The following is a 20169-nucleotide window of genomic DNA, read 5'->3' as shown; positions in this document are numbered from 1 at the left end:
TCATTGTTTAAGTTTAAGTTTTAAAGATGCAAAATATTCTGTTTGTTGGAGTCTATAAATTTAATTAAATTCAAACATTTCCTCTACTCTTAACTCCTTTTCTACCCGGGATTATATTAATTGTAAATTACAACTACTGTATAGTCGTTTAATATGAAGTACATTGGTCATCAAACATCAAAATTTCAACCAGTAGTTCTAACATATTCTTGATTTGTTTTCCCAGAAACAAAACAAAAGAAGCAGAGATCTAACAGGCCAGAGTGGCAGATCCTCTTTGGCTGAGGAACATTTCCATGAAAACGAACTTTTTACAGATTCAATGTGCACACCATTTTCTCATCCCCTAGTGCAAATGAGCAAAAATATTTCAATTTGTTTATATTATTTAGGTTTTTTTTTTATTTTATTCCAGCACAAAGCCTGTCATACTTGCAGCATGTAGGCTATCTCTCAATGAACCAATCACTGATTCAGCCAAATAAGAGTGAGATAACCTTGGTATCTAGGATAGTCTGTCTTTACAATCATCAGCACCTTGCTATGTGAAGGATGAGAGGGAACGATCCTATAATTCCCCCTGCTTAAGTGGGAAGTCTGGCCAGAGATGTGTGTGTTCAGTTCTTGATCACCAAGGGAGGCCAGTCACCCTAACACAACCACCAGAGGGAGGGCACCAGTTAACTTGTATAAGATTTTACATAATTCTGACTTGATTTCACATTCACATCTCAGACTGTACCATCATGTATACAGTACTGTTATTTCTAAGTCATACCTTGAACATAGGACAACACTACACAGTATTCTAGAAATTATCTTCCAACCAGAGTGGTATGCTGCTCTTAATCATGCAGTTGAATCTGGAACTTAATTAATCAAACTTGCAGCAAATGTTTTATGTTGATCATGCTGTTATATAGATAGAGTAGTTTATATGTTGCATTGAAATGTGTTACTGTACTGAACTTTTAAGATATTTTTTTCATTTATTACTTATATATTTAATTACCTGTCCTCATTGGCCTATTTTTCTATGTTGGAGCCATTGGGCTTTTAGTATCCTTCTCTCCCAAACAGGTTCTTAGCTTGGCTAATTGTAGTATCAGGGATTTTCCCCATGATATGGAACAAGTTTGCAGCCCAATTCATTATCTACCTAATTATACACTCCTGTGTCCTCTCTGGATACTTTTGTATTATGGGGGAGAGAGAGCAATACGTAGAGATTGAAGAAACCTGTATCCTTTGTGAAAGGAATAATGCACTAATGTTTCTTGATCTACCATAACCTGGCCTTTATCATGTTTCCATATTGTCAGTCCAGATTATGAGCAGTCATAAGCAGCCACATTCCTTCAAGGGTGTGGCTGTTAGGGGTTACTACAATCTGCACTATAGGGATCCTTCTATTGAACTGAATGCTCAAAATTATGAGTTTGAATACTGAAGTTTATTAAGAATTTCCTTGCTTTCCTGGCTTGAATTAATGTATAGGAATTACTGAACTACTTGTGGAAACAAAAATCAATGGTTGGCAATGGGAGATGTACCTTTACAAATTCCTCCTCAGTCCTGTCCTCAAACACTTAATCTGGGAAGAAGAAGAATCAGTAGTAGTCATGCAGGAAGTTCGGGGGAGGTTCTAGCCTTGCTCATCTTGTGGTAGTGAAACATCTTGCCTGCTGACTGATACTAGAAGGTTCATCAGGTAAATCTGTATCTTGCATGACCTCAGTCTTTCTCTGGTTGATCACCAATCCAACTCCCTCCCCCCCCCCAATACTAACTTATTAATAATTTCCTGCATTCCAGCCAATACAGAGGCAGTTAGAACTATATCTGCATATACAAGGTCACAATCTCAGATCCCCTTTCCATTGAATGCCATTATTTATTCCTTGCATTACCTTCTTCATAGCACAAACAATTGTAATAAACAGTAGAGGAGACTATTCCACCTTGTACTCCAGTCTTGACTTCAAATGCATCTTTAAGACTACCATAAACCATTACCCTACACGAAGTTCCACTATGCATATCCATTATGATGTCTACAATCTTTTCTCTTGTCTCATAGTGCATCTGAATTTTTTTTAACATACAAGTGAAATACTGTCAAATCCTTTCTTAAAATTCACAATCCTTAGACAAGAGGTAGTTTTAGTTTGTTACACTGTTGAGCTACATGTAGAATAAAAATTTAATTGTCACATCCTCTACCCTTTCTGAATTCTGCTTGCTCTCTTCGAAGTATTCTATCTATTGTAGGCTCTGTTCTATTCAATATTACCTTGGGAAAAACCTCAAGTTCCTACTTATGACAATGTGATCCCTCGCCAATTCCCAGTTTCTCAATTCACATGTTTGGGCAACTCGTTCACCACCTGCAATTTACCATAAACTAAATTGTCCTTTCAATTGGTATCTGCTTCATCGGTAGGGCATAGCATACAATAATTGTCACACTTCCATGACTATGTTTCAGCCTTGCATACATAATGATTTAATCCAATGGTTCCCATTCCTAATGCTTGGCTAACTTGTTTGTTCTAAAGAAAGCCTATTTCTTGATAATGAGTGCCATCCTCTCTCCCAGAATGCAGCGACAACTTTTCCCCACAACTTTTCTCCATCTAAGCTTCAATATTGTGGATTAGACAATAAACGAGCAATATGCGGTGTGAAATATTGAATGCTTTTTTAACTAACATGATAAGATGACTGAAGGCCCTGTAGAGTAGGGTTCCCCTGCTGTATAGGACCAAAAAAGCAGCATTTTAAGCAACTAAGTAGTTAATGCTCTTGTATCGAATCCAGTCATTCTTGTTTTAGTGGGTACACACATATCCAGGCCATATTTTACAAATGCTGTTCTAATTCTCCAGCCTAGTTCACTGTTTGGACTCCCACAATTTACAAGGTTAAGTTTACGTTATGGATTTATAAATTTATTCTTATTTACTAGCCGTGAGATTCTTCGCACCCTTCTCGAATATATAGAGTTGAAACCATTCAACATCTCAAACTTCTGCATAAAGTCACACCTAGAAGCAAACTGGACAATGCTCATAGCACAAGTTCCAAAACATTCTATTATTCCTTCGAATAATTTACATTATACTTGAAATGCAACAAAATATTAATTAAATTCTTTCACTAAGCTCGATAAGAATAGTAGCTATTTGAATATCAAATACTAATAACATTACCATACCTCACTTAAACCAGGAAATAGAGTTAATCAGTCATTTAGACAAACTGTAAAGTCCATCCTACTTTTTTATGACGTCCCAAAGATGTATCATTCTTAATAAAATTAATGATTTGGCAACTAGAATTTATTTGTCTGATACAATATGTTATAATAACATCTTTTAAGAGAACCGACTGTCTATTTTTAAGAAAATATATCTTTTCTTCCCTTAAATAATCTTCAGCCCCGTCTCCAGTATCCAGAGTATTCCTGTCGTCTGTGATTGGTTGTTCCATTAGTTTACTATAGTTTTACACACACACACACACACACCTAAATCGTAACTAAAACAGTCAAATATATCTTCGAATAATTTACATTATACTTGAAATCTAACAAAATACTAATTACAGTCACGTACTGTAGTTCCTTCGCTGTGTAAGTTTGATTTAATAATATCAATATGAATATCAAATATCATCAACCATGCGTTACTCACTACCTGCCTCAAACCAGCAAACGGAATTAATCAGTCAATTTTCATCCTACTCTTATGACGTCAAAAGACGCATGTTTCTTAATAAGATTGATAAATTTGGTATTAGAATGTATCCCTCTGATAAAGTATGTTACTAAAACATCTTATAAGGGACTTTCTCTATATATTTTGAAGAGAATATATTTCTAGCTCCCTTAAAAACAAAAATCTTCAAATCCATCTATTATGACGGGATATTCCAGTCCTCTGATTGGTTGTATACCCTCACCTGTGATTGGTTGATGTCTTTGTTTACAAAATAACACACAGGCATCTCGCATCGTAACCAGAACCCAGTTGATTATTCCTTCGAAAATTACGTATTTATTTAGCTTATGCATTTAAACAAGATCCATTATCTATGTTAACATTAAACTAATAATATTTTAAGTTTTTCTTTATGAAAACAGTAATTTCCGAGACCTAATTTATTTACATTAAATATAAATATTTACCTATACCATTACATGACGTCATATACAACCACCAATCACAGCAGAGGAGTAATCACCCAATGAGACGCCAGATATTTCCCGCCAAGGAAAGCCATAAGGTGAGAAGGTTCTTTTACTTATGGGTCCGCTGTTGACGAGCGAATCAAATTCACACAGATATTCAATATCCATTTTATTACTAGATAGTTGTTTTGAGTCTGTAACTCATAAAAGTTGCAGTTTTTAAGCCGTAATTAATTTGAAATGTGTATACTGTTGGTAATTAACCCTTACAACGACGTATTTCCCATTATTGAGAATGATTTGGTAATGCTCTGTTCAATTACATTATACTTGAAATGTAACAAAATAGGAACTAAAGTCATGTTGTTAACTTTATATGATAATAGTATCTATCGCGTGTTACTCAATAACTCACTCAAATCAAGTAGAATGATTAATACACCTGCTGCAAAATTCATCCTACTCATTATGACGTCACAAATATGCATTTCTTAATATAAAGGATTTTAGTAATCAGAAATTATCCTTTGTAGAAATTGTTTATAGGTTTCGCTTTCCTTCTGTACAGGATCCTTGGTTATTTTATTTAAATAGCTAGCTATTGTAAATGGTCGTTTCCATGTAGTTTTAGTTCATTTTGCTTGCGTTCGTATACGCATGTTAACGAGAATGAATTTAGTTTTTGTAATCATAATTAGCTTCAATATATTCGCTACATTACTTTTTATTTTTTATTTATGATACGTTTCCCTTATATTTTAAACTAATGAGTGAAAGTACTGTCATAGCTTAGTGGGTCTTCAAGGAATCAGTTCTGAAGATACTGCTCTACAAGTGAGTTAAACGTGAGACACAAAGCAATAAAACACTGTTTCGAAGAACAAGGATAACTGTATCTGTTAAGGGAAAGAAAGGGGGTAAGTTCTGAAAATTTTACCTTATATAGTTACCTTGTTATTTTTTTTATAGCTATGTCCTTTGCTTAACATTTGTTTGTGTCGCTGGTTAAGTGCATGGTACGTTAAATTGCCATACCTTCTAATAAAATATGTTATGAAAACATATTACAAGGGACCGTTTCTACATATTCAGAAGAAAATATATCTCCAAATCGCCTTGAAATAAAAAATAAAAATCTTCAGCTCACTTCCTTCCCCCATAGCTCGAGCGTTCAAATACAATTTTGTGGGAATTCGGGTAGGTTCTCAAACAGCAACTCATAACTACTCGGTTCTCTCTCACTTGGTATTAAATTCCAGCCGTCTCATTGGCTGTATCTTACTCGGTTGTGATTGGTGGTTGTCTTGCTTACTACAGCTTCACAGACAAACACACGAACATCCATTGTAGCCAGAACACAGTCAAGTATTCCTTCGAATATGGCGTGTTTATATGAGTTTTACTTTTTAACAACAGCTGTTATCTATTTATTACTGAATTGACAACCATTTTCAGTTTATTTTTATAACGATTGTAATTTTTAGTCATAATTAATATGCTATAAGTATGGGGTTTTCACCCATGCATAGTTAATCTCATTCATAAAAATACAGTGGCATGACGTCACATACAGCCACAAATCAGAGCGGAGAGAGAATTGGCCAATGAGAAGCCAGATATTTCCCGCTAAAAAGGCATAAGGCGAGCGGGTTCCTCTAGTTTATGTGCTGCTGTTGGCGAACTAGTTGAATTTACGCGAGGCATTTTGTTCAAACGCTCTAGCTAATATAAGGTAAGTAAGTTTTTTCATCCGATTAATTTATTCTTTCTTATACATAAACGATGATTATTTAAGTAGCCTAAGAAGAATATTTTCTTATTTCTTATATCTTTTAGATATTCAAATGTTTATCATTTACAGACTTTTCCTTTTATGGGTGAGAAGAAACCCTTATATTGATTTTTATAATGCCTATTATCACCATTCGTTCTATAATAGCCAATATCATTTTGAATATTTTCTGAGATAAGGTTGAGAATTTTAAGTTCACATGTTTCTGCTATGGAGTACTTGATGGCTGTTCAGACAAATTTCGTATTATTCTGTATTGAAGGTTTTCCACTGTTCCGTATATTTTCCATATTTCCTACTCTCCCCATGTTGCCGTGATTTAAGTATCATGTGGCTTTTCTTATTAGGGTATCAATTTCCTCGTTGTTGTTGTTCCGGGTTTTCGTCGTTGTTCATCCCACAATATAAATGTAGGCACACTACTAGACGTGTTTAGGCGTCAAGTTTTGCAATCTGTAGAAAGTTCATTGTCATTGGTTACCTCCTACACAGAGAGCACAACTTGTATACTTCCGTAGTCTGTCTGATTTATCGAACAACTTATTTGGTTGGCGATTCTAATGCCTTAATCATGTGCTCTGCTTCTAGAATTACTTAATTTTCCACATTTAAGCAAATGCTCTGTTGTAACATCTGCCTCCCTACACAACCCTCAAAGCTTGTCGTTTTCATTCCTGTTCATATATACGTACTACATGACCTACAATATTAGTTTATCATATACATTCTTAGATATTTTACGTATACAGCGTATTTCTTGTGAATTGTTAAATCCACATTATCGAAGTGATTATAAAACAAGAAAGCCTTCAGTTTCTTCTCCCAAGTATTACTAACTTCAAATTTGGGGTTCTTTATTTGAAAGCTCTATAAAATAACCTACAGTAGCCACACATCTTGGCTCAAATAATTTAAAACCATCTGTAATTATTCGTGTCTACATGATCTGTTGGCTGCACGATGTTTACGGTTATAACTTCACGAGTCACCGCACATATCTTAAACTCTAATCTATCTTTAATAGAAGCCAGCGCAATTAAATTAGTATTAGCGTAATGATTTCTCGGGGTGGGGCACCTTTTATAGATCTTACTCTGTTTATTGTGTTGTGATTTCCCAAGTTGCACCTAGGTTAATTTAGTAAATGAAGTTGAAGTACTCAATTCTTGTAATAGCACAGTTAATCACAAGTTTCTTTACAGTATGTTCACCCAGACAAATCTTTATAAAAGCAATGTTTCTAGTAGTAGTAGCGGTAGTAGTAGTAGCAGTAGTAGTAGTAGTAGTAATTCTTGATTTGGTCTTCACAGCCGGAGTATTGATCGGGAAAATTAAAACTTGGGGTTTCCCGTCCCCCTGTCTTGCCGCAGTACCAGGAATATCGATGAAACAATAAAATTAGTTCATACTTAAATCATGTTTTCAAAGGCGTTTCCCCTCGTGTAGGAGTTGGAATAATACAGTTCTATGACCGAATATATCAGCAGTCTTCTATATACAGTTATCATCATACGGTAATGTGTTTCCCCTACCATCGACCTCGGTACGAGCAACTGTTTTATCTCTAATCGTCGCCAGAGATAACGGGAAACATAACACCGCTTTGTTACTTAGCAGCGGCTTTCTTAATACAAGGAAATATATCCTGTTATAGTCTTGAAGCTGCTTATTGGTCTCGAAATAAATTAAAGTAAAACGAGACTACATTATGTAAAGATCTGATGTTATGTATTATTTCTTTCAAAATTAAAATCTCCTGGTGTCAGATGGCACACCTCTTTCCATAGTTCCACATATAATAAAAAAAGGTAGAAAATAAATCGTCAATCCTTTAAGAAATTCACCTACACTGGTAGATAAACTCCGTTTTCTGTCTTAGTCGACATATGATATTACATAATATTAATTTCATAATTAAAAACTGTTAACTTCAGCATAGCTCTTCCATAGTTCGGAACATAGAAATTAATAAAGTAGAAAATAGAATGTGAATATTTAAAGGAATCCAGCGATAGGACTCCGTTTTCTATCATATTTACTTCCTTTGATGGCTGCTTTTCCGGTCCCATACTGCAGGGGAACCCCACTCTCTATAGGACCTCCACTGTCGTTTTATCTTATTCATTCAGAGTATTTAACGTTTTATGTCTCATATTCTACATTTATTGTTAAATCGTCACTGTCAAAAGACTCATGAAATAAGAAAGTCTTCAGTTTCCTCTTGAAAGCCTTAATGCCTTCAATCATTCGAATGTTTCGTGGGAGCTTATTATATCTTCTCGGGGCCGCATATTTAAAGGCTCTGGAGCCTACAGTAGACATATATCTAGGTTCCAATAGTTTGAAGCCATCTGTAACTATTCTCGTGTCGACACGATTAGTTGGCTGCGCAATATGTAAGTATTTTGGACGACCGGTTCTGATAACTTGATGGATTATTGTACATATTTTAAATTCAATTCTCTCTTTAATCGGCAGCCAGTGTAAATCGATTAGTATAGGGGTGATCTTTTCTCTAGGTGGGGCACCTTTTATCAGTCTTGCTCCTCTGTTTATTATGTTTTGTAATTTCTTAAGTTGTACTTTTGGTAAATTGTAGTAGATAGAGTTGCAGTAGTCAATCCTGGTAATAACACAGTTTATCACAAGTTTCTGTACGGAATTTTCGTCCAGGTACTTTTTAATATAAACGCAATATTTCTTAGATGATAACCAGCAGTTTTTATTACATTATTTATTTGGGCATTTAGAGATAGGTTACAGTCAAGAAATACACCTAGATCTCGAACTTTACTAGATATCGGCACCGAGTCATTATTTATGTTCATTTGAATATCACCTAAGTTTCTCACGCTGTTTCTCTTGCCAACCACCATGAATTCAGTTTTTTTCTCATTTAATTTTAGTTGTTTAAATGTCATCCATTCTCTAAGACTATCAATGATTCGGTTTAGAGTTTCAGTGGTGTCATGTATATCATTTATGGAGAAGTAAAATTGTGTGTCATCTGCAAATAGTTTAAACTTCACGCCCTGCCTTTGTAGTATTTTCGATAGACCAATAGTATAGATGCAGAATAAGATTGGGCCAAGTACACTCCCCTGGGGTACCCCTCTGTTTAAGGGTTCATATGATGAATAAGATTTTCCAATTTGCACACAGTAATTTCTACCAACCAAGTAGTCTTTTAGGTATTCGAAAGCTTGATCTTCAACGCCGATGGACCGTAAATCATTTAGTAGCAGTTCATGCACAACTGTATCAGAAGCAGCACTGGGATCGAGCAATATTAAAATACCGCATTTATTTTCATCCATCATTTCTAGCATATCATTTACAACACAGCAGATGGCTGTCTCCGTAGAGTATAGTTTTCTGTAAGCAGACTGGTTATCAGGCAAAGCTTCTATTACTTCTAAGTGCTGACTAGTATGTTCAAGAATGACATTTTCAAGCACTTTTGAGACAAAAGATAGATTTGAAATAGGTCCATATACCGTCGACATAATATTCTACGATACTACTTCACAATTAAGAGCTATTAGTATTAGATGACAGTGTTCTTAATTAGCTGGACATATAAGAATGAATAAGATAGAAAATAGAATGTGAAAATTTAAAGGAATTCAGCGATAGAAGGATTCCGTTTTCTATCTTAGCCAAGTTTAACCAGCCGACGCAACGAGACTAGACATCGTCACATCGATTGATTCAGTCGTATTGTTGACGCCAGTGCGAGAGAAAGTGTATCGTCTGCTGTATCTTGCCGTATCTTCCTGTACCGAAAGGGATTTGTAGCTGTCTACTCTCTACTGTCGTTGTGTGCGGAGAAGGTTAAACAAGGGGGAAATTGTCATCATGGAGTTCCGTTTCCCTGTGGAGGAGATTTTGAGGGATGAGATTTCGTGTGTAGACAATAATCTCATCCTGAAGAGCTGGAGTTCCTCGACGAGGAACAGGTGAGAGAGGGAGAAAGGATCTCTTATATCCCTTTCACTTTCCACTTGGCCCTTTTTAAAATATTAATTCTGCCATTAAAAACTGTAAATCACAGATCTTTCGACTTGTCACCAACAGATGGCCAAAGCGGAGACGGTATCCTCCATCTGACATTTGTGCCAGTTGACGGAGGTTGTAAAAAGGGGAAAATTCTAAATATGGGCGTGACATTGATGATGCGAAAGGAGACGCCCTTCTCTCTGAAGTCATCGCGACTTATAACGGCGTTTTTATACTTAAGGGGGGAAGGAATGACGCATTGCAGGAAGCCGTAGGGGCTGGGGGTAAGGGAGGGAGCGAGTTAAAAGGAGCCGAAGCGTATTGCAGTATGTATAATGAAGTTGCATGTCATTATGTTGCAGAAGGTCAGGAGGAGGAAGACTGTTTAACCTAAAGTGGAAGTTGCTGGCCTTGTGTGGCCTTGATGCCTGACCTTTTCTTTGGCCAAATTTATTGAGTTTGTCATCCTGTTTGATTCTCTGTCGCCTGCCGGTAGGCCGGGATTGGTCAGGGGTGAGGGGTGGGCGGGTTTGAGATGCTTTTTGATTGATCAAATTCTTCTATTCTTAATTTGAAATTGAGATTCAAATAGATTAAAAATAATTGTACGATTTGAGTATATATATATATATATATATATATATATATATATATATATATATATATATATATAGATAGATATATATATACTGTATATGTTTTTATTTGAAATTATATATATATATATATATATATATATATATATACTATATATATTTTTATTTGAAATTGTGTATATATATGTTTATATTTATATGTATATTTATTTATATATCTTTATATTTACATTTATATTTATATATATATATATTATTTATTATATATTTATTATATATATTTATATATATAGTATATATATATTTGTATATATTTATTTATATATTTTTATATTTATATATACATTTATATTATATATATATATTTATTATATACAGTATATATATATATATATATATATATATATATATTTATTATATATATATATATATATATATATATATATATATATATATATTTTTTCCTTCCCCTGCTTCTTTTGCAGTTTCTATGGACCCATTCTGTTATTATTAATGTCCATCTATTGTCTGTCTCTCATTTTATGTCCTGCTCATGTCCATTTCTTTTTCTTGCATGCTAGGTTATTATCTTCTTTAGTTTGCTATTGTGCATATATATACATACATACATACATACACACATACACACACACACTGTACACTCTTTCTGAGTAAATACCCTAACATGCTTAAAGGTTTTGTGTATTGCCATGATCAGCACACCTGTACTTGTCAGAGCCACCCATACTAGGTTGGTCTGTTGTGAGTGATCAGGCTAGTGTCCCAATATCACCAATCAGCACTGACCAGTTGATGGAGAGGAGTTGTACAGGGTTTCAGCAGATTAGATGGATGGATGTGGTGAGGTGGGACGCAATATTGACTTGTCTTAGATTAATGCAGGTTTACTCACCCACTCGTTTAACAAGTGTAGTACAACATGTACCGCATGCCCGAGAAGAGAAGCAATAAGATGGTGTTAAATTTTTAATGAATGAAGTGACCCATGGCGGAGCAAAGACCCGTTGAAGTATATAAGTTATTAATTAGATCATTAAAATAACGCATGCACATTGGCTGCAGTGGGCGTGGTAAGCAAAATTGTTCCTGGCTGGTGGAGCTAGTGATCAAGGAACATGAGTTTTTTTTTTATTCACATATCACATATGTTTTCCCCTTTAATAATTACTTGTTCCAAGACAAATACAAACCCTCTTCCTTTACATAGGAGAATGATACCGCAGTTAGAAATTTCAATGTGTCAACAATAAGAGCTTAATGATTAATACTGTCAAAACCACCACTAAAATTAGGCCACTAGTACAAGGGGTCTTTGTACAATATTGAAAATTGTATTTGCAAAAGCCAAATTTTAGAATTTTGAAATGGGAAACAGATTATTACCTTCAACATACCGATTTAGATTGTTGGCAAAAGTCATTCAATGACTTTAGATAATATGGGAGTTATGGAATTGGGGTGGTAATCAGCAGGGCTAGAGCAATCACAAACACATTTACCTAAAGGAGAACCTCTTCTTACTAATTTGCAGAAAATAACGGACAACTTAGGAGATAAGAAATTGGTGGTATTTATAAAAAACAAAGGGAAAAAGGCCATTTGGGTTTACACCTCCTTAAGATTCACAGTCCATCAAGAATCTTTTAATTTCATGGGAATGAGGAGTGGGAAAAACGGGGAGGAGGAAGATAGTTTCTCATTAGATAGCTTACTGTCAAACATACCCAAAAGGTTGCCTTTTCCTTTGGACAGAGTGACTGTCATCTGGTTTAGGTAAAGGATGAACTGTTAAAGCTACACCAAAAGGTGCAGATTTAAGGGTAGCCCACCATTTATGATCCTGAGTTGTACCAGAGACTGTTTCTTTAATGGTCAGATTGCATTCCTTTGCAATTGAAGCATAAACTCTCAGAGCAACAGCTCTTAACTGAGTATAGTTATTCAAAGTCAAATTTAATCTGGTACCATTCCAAAGATGATACATCTCCTGCTACTCCAGATAAGTGCGTCTGCAATCATCTATGAACCGAGGTTTGTCTTTCACTAGTCATTTTAACATACAAGAATTGGATATGCCTATCACTTCATGTTGACCAGATTCTTTTTCTAGAGAATAACAATTGTGACCAATCCATATTCAAAAGATCACTCAAAATGCCATTACAGTCTGCTTGAGATTTTATATACTGTATACCGTACATGAGTAGGGCACATCAGAGACAGGACGTTCAGTCTTAATTACTAATAAGACCAAACCATAGTCAGACATCCCAAATTGAGAACCAACCTTACTTGTTATAACACCAGGGGAGTCGGTGAATACTAGGTCTAATCAGTTATCAGACCTGTGAGTAGCTTTACTTATGAATTGCTCATAGCATGATTTCAGAGGCAAAGTCCAAAGGTCTCCCTATTCTCAGACCAAATTTGTTTGGAGATCCAGAGACACAAGTACTCCTGACTGGATTTCCAGATGTTCAACCGTCTATCAAAACATACGAGCTTTAAATTGACGTTCCCCTACCTCTTTCTATTGTTCAAGGTCTTTGTCAGGAAGTCTGTTGCACCTAGGTCTCCCAGCCAGAAAATTCCCTTCTTCCCAGTACTGTATTTCATTCTAGCTAAAGAGAGGGACCTACTTTTTTATTTGAGTACAGTAATGGGTCGAGGAGGAGATAATTCCATTTCTGTACCAAAGATTCACCAAAGTATTGCAGAGTCTTCTTGCCTTCCATTGACAAGCTGCACAAGGACACGCCTATCTGTCAGTCCTCCCCACGCTCTACCATTTGTCCTTCAGTGCACAAGCGCCTGACCTATCGCCCAAGATGCCTGCAAAAGCAAAGGGTACCATCCAGGCTGCAGATGAACCAGACCTGCCCACGTTTTTCCCTGCTTCATTGGCATACCAACCTGGATCTGTCTTAGGTTTGCAAAATGCCCATCACCAGAAGATACGGAGAGTCCCAAGATGTAGTTAATGTTTGCCAAAGTCTTGTCTCTCATCTGATAGGTCAGTGACCTGCGGGAAGCAACTAAGGCACCAGTCAGGTCTGGGATGACGTCCATTGACTGATGCTTCCGTACTTCTCGAGGATTGAGGACCGCCCTTGAACTGCTTTGGTCGGAGCTTGCTTAAGTGGTTTGGACCATAATTGCTCAGATCTCTGGCCCAAGTAACTTGTTATGCTCAAATCGTTTGAACAAGATCCTGCCTCCCTTACTATGCAAAGGAAGTTCTCTGTTCTTGAAGATTCCAACAACTCTCCTGTTCCAATTGATGCTGCTGTTATGGCGCTCACACCAGGGACCCTTGTGGAGTGACTTGAAATGGACGGAACATACTTCTCAGTGTACGAGTCTGCCACCAAGGAAGCCACTTTCATGGTTAGCCTCTAGGCAATTTCCTGGATAGACCACTGGTTGGGAACTGTAGCTGTCTTTGCTACTTCCCTATGAATTGGCATACCCCAAAAAGAGGGAGAACTTCATGGATTTGGTTCTGTTAATGCTTTCAATGAGAGGCACTAGCATTGAGGAACTCTACTTTCCTACAGAACCTAGCTCGTTTCCAATCCCATGATGTCCGTAGAAGATTGGAGGAAGACCATCCATGACTCTTCTCATTCATCAAGCAGTTGTCTTCAAGGACACTGGCACTTTAGATATAACCACCAGAACTTTGACTATTGTGCCTTTTTAAGTCTAATATGAAGAAGTTTCCAGTAATGTTGTGAACTAAATCTGCAGCTCCAGTACCTTCTACCATCCACAGAGGTGTGGACTCTGCTCCATCCTTTCGTACCAGCCCTTGTCAGTTTAGGAGTGCGAGTTAGGAGGGGAGGAAAGGGATGCTAGGATCGGCAGTTCCCTCCTACTGCTGCCATGAGTGCGGATACCTGCACAGCTGTTGGGAGCTGAAGTTTGGATGGTAAAGATCCTTCGAGATGGATACCACCTCTCATTCATTGGCTCTCGTCCTCCCTTCACTCAAACTTTGACGATGTTTACATCATATCACCTAGCTTTAGAAATAGCCCTCACCCCTCAGGCAGAGGCAAAAAGGATGCCTGAGGATGCGTTAGAGATAGTGTGGGATTATTCTCCAGGGTTTTACGTAAATTAATCTGTTCACTGTGGAAAAGTCAGTCAGAGACTTCTCTCCCTTGAATAAGTTTGTCCTTTGGGCTCCCTCCAAGAGGATGACAGCGATCACTGTGTGAGCTGCTATCAGGAAGGACTACTTTATGCCTTAGGTAAATCTGAATGATTTCTATTTTCTTATTCAATTCCATCTGTCTTACAGGAAGTACCTTTGCTTTGTCCTTGGGGGAAAGGTATATCAGTTCAAATTTCTTTGCTGCGGACTGGCTACTGCTCCCCAGGTGTTCACCCGGGTTCACACTAGTCTTGTCTTGGGCTCACGCTAATGCCATTTGTCTGTTACCATATCTGAATGCTGTCCTCTCGGAGACAGTTCCTTCAGCACTGAGACAGACTTCTTGCCTTTTATTATTATTATTATTATTGATATTAATTGCTAAGCTTCAACCCTAGTTGGAAAAGCAGGATGCTATAAGGCCAGGGGCTCCAACAGGGAAAATAGCCCAGTGAGGACAGGAAATAATTAAGAATTAAAGTATTTTAAGAACAGTAACAACATTTAAATAAATATCTCCTATATAAACTATAAACAAATTAACAAAACAAGAGGAAGAGAAATAAGATAGAATAGTGTACCTGCGTGTACCCTCAAGCAAGAGAACTCCAACCCAAGACAGTGAAAGACCATGGTACAGAGGCTATGGCACTATCCAAGATTAGAGAACAATGGTTTGATTTTGGGTGTCCTGCTCCCAGAAGACCTGTTGTGGAATGATCTTCCTAATCGGGTAGTTGAATCAAAACTTAAAAAGTTCAAACTTGCAGTAAATGTTTTTATGTTGAACAGGCTGACATAAGTCTTTTTGTAGTTTATATATGACATATCTGTTTTGATGTTGTTACTGCTTTTAGAATAATTTATTGTTAATTTTTTCTCACCGTTTATTTATTTCCTTTCCTCACTGAGCTATTTTTCCCTGGAGCCCTTGGCGTTATAGCACCTTGCTTTTCCAATGAGGGTTGTAGCTTGGCTAGTAATAATGATGATTCCATAGCTAAAGAGTCTCTTCTACCCTTACCAAGAGGAAAGTGGCCATTGAACAATTACGGTGCAGTAACCCCTTGGGTGAAGAAGAATTGTTTGATAATTTCAGTATTGTCAGGTGTATGAGGACAGAGGAGAATAAATAAAGAATAGGCCAGACTATTCGGTGTGTGTAGGCAAAGGGAAAATGAACCGTAACCAGAGAAAAGGATCCAATGTAATACTGTCTGACCAGTCAAAGGACTCCATTACTCTCTAGCGGTAGTATCTCAATGGGTACCTGGTTCCCTTGCCACGATCTGGGATTGTGGTCAGTCTGGGAAAAGTACAGCCTTATGCCCAAGCAGAGGATGAAATCCCCAGGAATGCTGATACACTTAACAGCAGCAAAAATCTTCCCATTGAACATAAACATCAAAATCAGAAAGGTAGCACAACCTTTTCTCAACCAGCAAAAACTTCTGGTTTCATAATGGCAACAGATGCTTGGACATCTTTTGTCTTTGGAGAAGCTTGTTCATCACGGCCTCTATCAACAATCCATTTAGGGTTGATGTCTGAAGCTCTGCAGGTCAACAGCCAACAATCCCCCTCACTGAATAGGTGCAGGATGATCTACCCTGGTGGCTGAAAGATGAGACCCCTATCAAGGGGATTGTTCAAAGGAAGGATGGGGTGCACACATGATGAAGTAGACGACCTTGAGTTGCTGGTCCAAAGAAGAAAAGCACATCACCCTGTTGGGAATGCAGCCCGGATCCTAGTCACTGCAAGCATTCTAACAGTATCTGATAGGTTATTCGGCAGCAATAACACAACCATTGTGACTAATGTCGGTAACCAAGGAAGTGCTTTACTGTTTCACAGCACTTGTGCGAGTTGGCAAAGAAGGCACACACAAAGGCATTCAGCGACAAGTGGAGCTGTCAGCAAGATTCATTCCAGGCTAAAGGAATGCAATCACCGACAAGCTCAGTTGCCAGGCACAATTTGTATGACCATAATGGTCACATCCTTTAGTGATAATACACTTTTGGCTTTTGTGCAGTTCCCTGTCGATTGACATGTTTGCCATTCTACTCAAAAGGGAAATCCCATTCTTCTGCTCACCAGTGCCGGTCACTTCAGCCATCCTAGAAGATGCCTTTCAGCATCTGTGGGACAATGTTTTCTATCATTCTGTCTGATTAACAGAGTAATTGATAACCCCACATCTCAGAGCAACTTTGGTGGCTCCAAAATGGTTGCACGTCAAATGGTACCCAGACCTGCTGAAGCACGTAGTCGAGGTACTGATATAGTCAACCCCACCCGAAGAGGTACTGTATCACAACTTGGAGGTATCCCTTGTTACTTCACAGATGGAGACTATCCAGCATCTCCTTCAAACGAAAGACTTTTCACGAGGAACTCCAGAATAGATAAACTTGGATATCTTTGTAAATTCCCTGAAATATCTACCATGCAAAGTGGGCCCTCTTTTACATTTTATTATTATTATTATTATTACTTGCTAAGCTACAACACTAGTTGGAAAAGCAGGATGCTATAAGCCCAGGGCTCCAACAGGGAATATCCAGTGAGGAAAGGAGACAAGGAGAAATTAAGATATTTTAAGAAAAGTAACAGCATTAGAATAAATATTCCCTATGTAAACTATAAAAACTTTTAATAAAACAAGGGAAAGAGAAATAAGATAGAATAATGTGACCAAGTGTACCCTCAAGCAAGAGAACTCTAACCCAAGACAATGGAAGACCATGGCAAAGAGGCTATGGCACTACCCAAGACTAGAGAACAATGGTTTGATTTTGGAGTGTCCTCCTAGAAGAGCTGCTTACCATAGCTAAAGAGTCCCTTCTACCCTTACTAAGAGGAAAGTGTCCACATGAAATGTACAGTTCAGTAGTTAACCCCTTAAGAAAAGAAGAATTGTTTGTTGATCTCAGTGCTGTCAGGTGTATGAGGACAGAGGAGAATATGGAAAGAATAGGCCAGAATGTTAGGGCACTAATCATGGAACAATGTTAGGGCTTCCTGCCCCCTGCAGGGAAGTGTCTTGCTAGACGATAGAAGTTCAAGGTTTGTATTCGTGTAGGGACACATACAAGTATCAACCAGATCATTTTGTTCATATACATCAGTACCTTAAGTATGAGTTTTACTTAGGAAAATATGTAAAAGGACTCCGGCTAAGTTTTATTTGAGCTACGTGGGGCGAAATAAGACGCAATTACGCTTTAATCATTCATTAAGTCAATAATTAAATGGAACAACTGGTGTAATATAGTAAGTAAAGGAATTATACATTCAACATATACAGACAAATGTTTTTCTACCTGAAAGGGAAGAAAAGGATTAAATGCCACTCACAACAGAATAGAAAATTAAGATAATTTTACTGTCAATGTTGGATACTATCAACACTGTGTATAAGTGTACACATGGCACTAGTGTCATTGGTATAATTCTGCACCTAGAAAAAGAACAGTCCTAGTGTCACCAGGGTGACACTCAATTAAAGGTTATTGCACTGGAAGGTGTCAACACCTTTCCACCCGAATTGAAGAGTCCCAATCAATTCACTGTTCATCGCAGCACTAGACGACAGGTTTCACCACACTACTTGCCGCCACCACAAAATGTTTGAGTTCGTGCACTTGCTTCGCATAATATTTGTAAAACACTCTGGAGGACTTCCAACCAGTGTATGACTAAAGATGCTCATAGTCCATATACTGAAAGAAATTCAGTGAGGAAGCAACTTTTCTCGGATCATGACCTGCGGGTGTACTATCAGGATCCGCTCTGCGAATGAAGTAGGTGAGCTTCGCCCCTCAGTTGTTTTAGTGATAAGTTTGAGCCTGAGGTTTCGCCTTTGAAGAGCTGTCCTCCCCTGAAGTCTGAAGTTCTTCGAAGATAGACCTTTAGACACTCTACTGGACATAGAGAGACATCCTTCAGAGGGCAGATTCTCCAGGGACCCCACCTTATGGTGGGTAGCTCGTTTTTGGCGAGAAAGGTAGGATCAGGAAAGAGATTCAGTTCTCCCGCTTCTGTGAACAATATGGCCCTCGTCTCTTGATAGGGCTACTATTTCACTAAGTCTAGCCCCTGAGGCTATAGTGAACAGGAAATTCACTTTTTGTGTTAGATCCTTAAGAGAACAATCTTCTTTGTTCAAGGCTGAAGCATAGTGTAAGACTTTGTCCAGAGACCATGAAATGGGCTTCTGAGGGGCTGCAGGTTTAAGTCTAGCGCATGCCTTCGGAATCTTGTTGAAGATTTTGTTCGCCAGGTCCACCTGGAAGGTGTTTAGAAGAGGTCTATTCAAGGCTGACTTACACACAGTTATTGTGGTGGCAGCCAAGCCTTGCTCTTGAAGGTGGATGAAGAAGGACAGGCAGAAGTCTATTGAGATTTCTTTCGGCGTTTTTGCTTTTACGAAAGTAGCCCACTTTTTCCAAGACGATTCGTATTGTCTTCTGGTTGACTTTGACTTGTATTCTTCTAGGAAGTCTATACTGCCTTTCGAGATCCCAAATTTTTTCTTTACTGTCAAGTCGAGAAAATCATGAGATGAAGGTTTTGGGTTCTCTGTGATGAAGCAAAGACAGTCGACTTCTGAACCAGTTGAGATAGAGCTGGGTTCGGTAGAGGGACCAGCCTCAGCTTCAGTTCCATCACCAGAGGGAACCAATTGCTCTTGGGCCACTTGGGGGCCACTAGTGCTGCAGTTCCCTTGAAGGATCTCAGCTTGTTGAGGACCTTCAGCAGGAGATTGGCTGGAGGGAACAGGTAGATCCGGGTCCATCTGTTCCAATCGATGGACATGGCGTCTGTTGCCTCCCCAGAGGGTCCTCGTATGGGGCTACATATCGAGGTAGATTCTTGTTGTCGCTCGTCGCGAAGAGGTTGGTCTGCAGTTCTGGGACTTTTTCCTAGGTGAAGGAGAATGAGTCTGCATCTAGGGACCATTCTGACTCTATCGGCTTTAGCCTGGATAGAGCGTCCGCCGTCACATTGCGGAACCCTTGTAGGTGAACTGCCGATAAGTGCCATCTCTTTTTTTTTTTTCGATAACCGAAAGATGGCTAACATCACATGGTTGATGTGGGGCGATCTCGAGCCTTGTCGGTTCAGACATCTCACAATCACTTCGCTGTCCAAGACCAGCCTGATGTGGGCTGATCTGTGAGGGGAGAGTTTTTCCAATGACAAGAGGACTGCCATGGCCTCCAGAATATTGATGTGAAAGGTCTTGAACAGGGATGACCAAGTCCCTTGGGCTCTCCTTTGGTGGGAGTGACCTCCCCATCCTTCCGTCGAGGCATCCGTGTGGATGGTTACTGATGGTGGAGGTGGTTGCAAGGGCACGGTCCTCGTTAGGCTCTTGACCTTCAACCACGGCTTGAGAAGT

The 20169-nt window shown here is 38.2% G+C and overlaps 1 protein-coding gene across 2 annotated transcripts in view; it reads left to right on the top strand.

The window, feature by feature from the left end:
* The first annotated feature begins 9681 nt into the window (after positions 1-9681).
* Positions 9682-20169, top strand: part of LOC137629526 (alpha-tubulin N-acetyltransferase-like) — a 103071-nt gene continuing 92583 nt past the window's right edge. The window contains exon 1 of one of the 2 annotated variants that reach the window (XM_068360912.1): positions 9682-9943. In XM_068360912.1, the coding sequence (XP_068217013.1) occupies positions 9843-9943 (101 nt within the window). In that variant the 5' untranslated portion in view covers positions 9682-9842. The remainder of the gene's footprint in view (positions 9944-20169) is intronic. The other variant, XM_068360913.1, reaches the window with a different exon arrangement.

The sequence above is a fragment of the Palaemon carinicauda genome, chromosome 37, assembly GCF_036898095.1.
Source record: "Palaemon carinicauda isolate YSFRI2023 chromosome 37, ASM3689809v2, whole genome shotgun sequence".
Taxonomy (NCBI): domain Eukaryota; kingdom Metazoa; phylum Arthropoda; class Malacostraca; order Decapoda; family Palaemonidae; genus Palaemon; species Palaemon carinicauda.
This window is presented reverse-complemented; position numbering and strand designations above follow the sequence as displayed.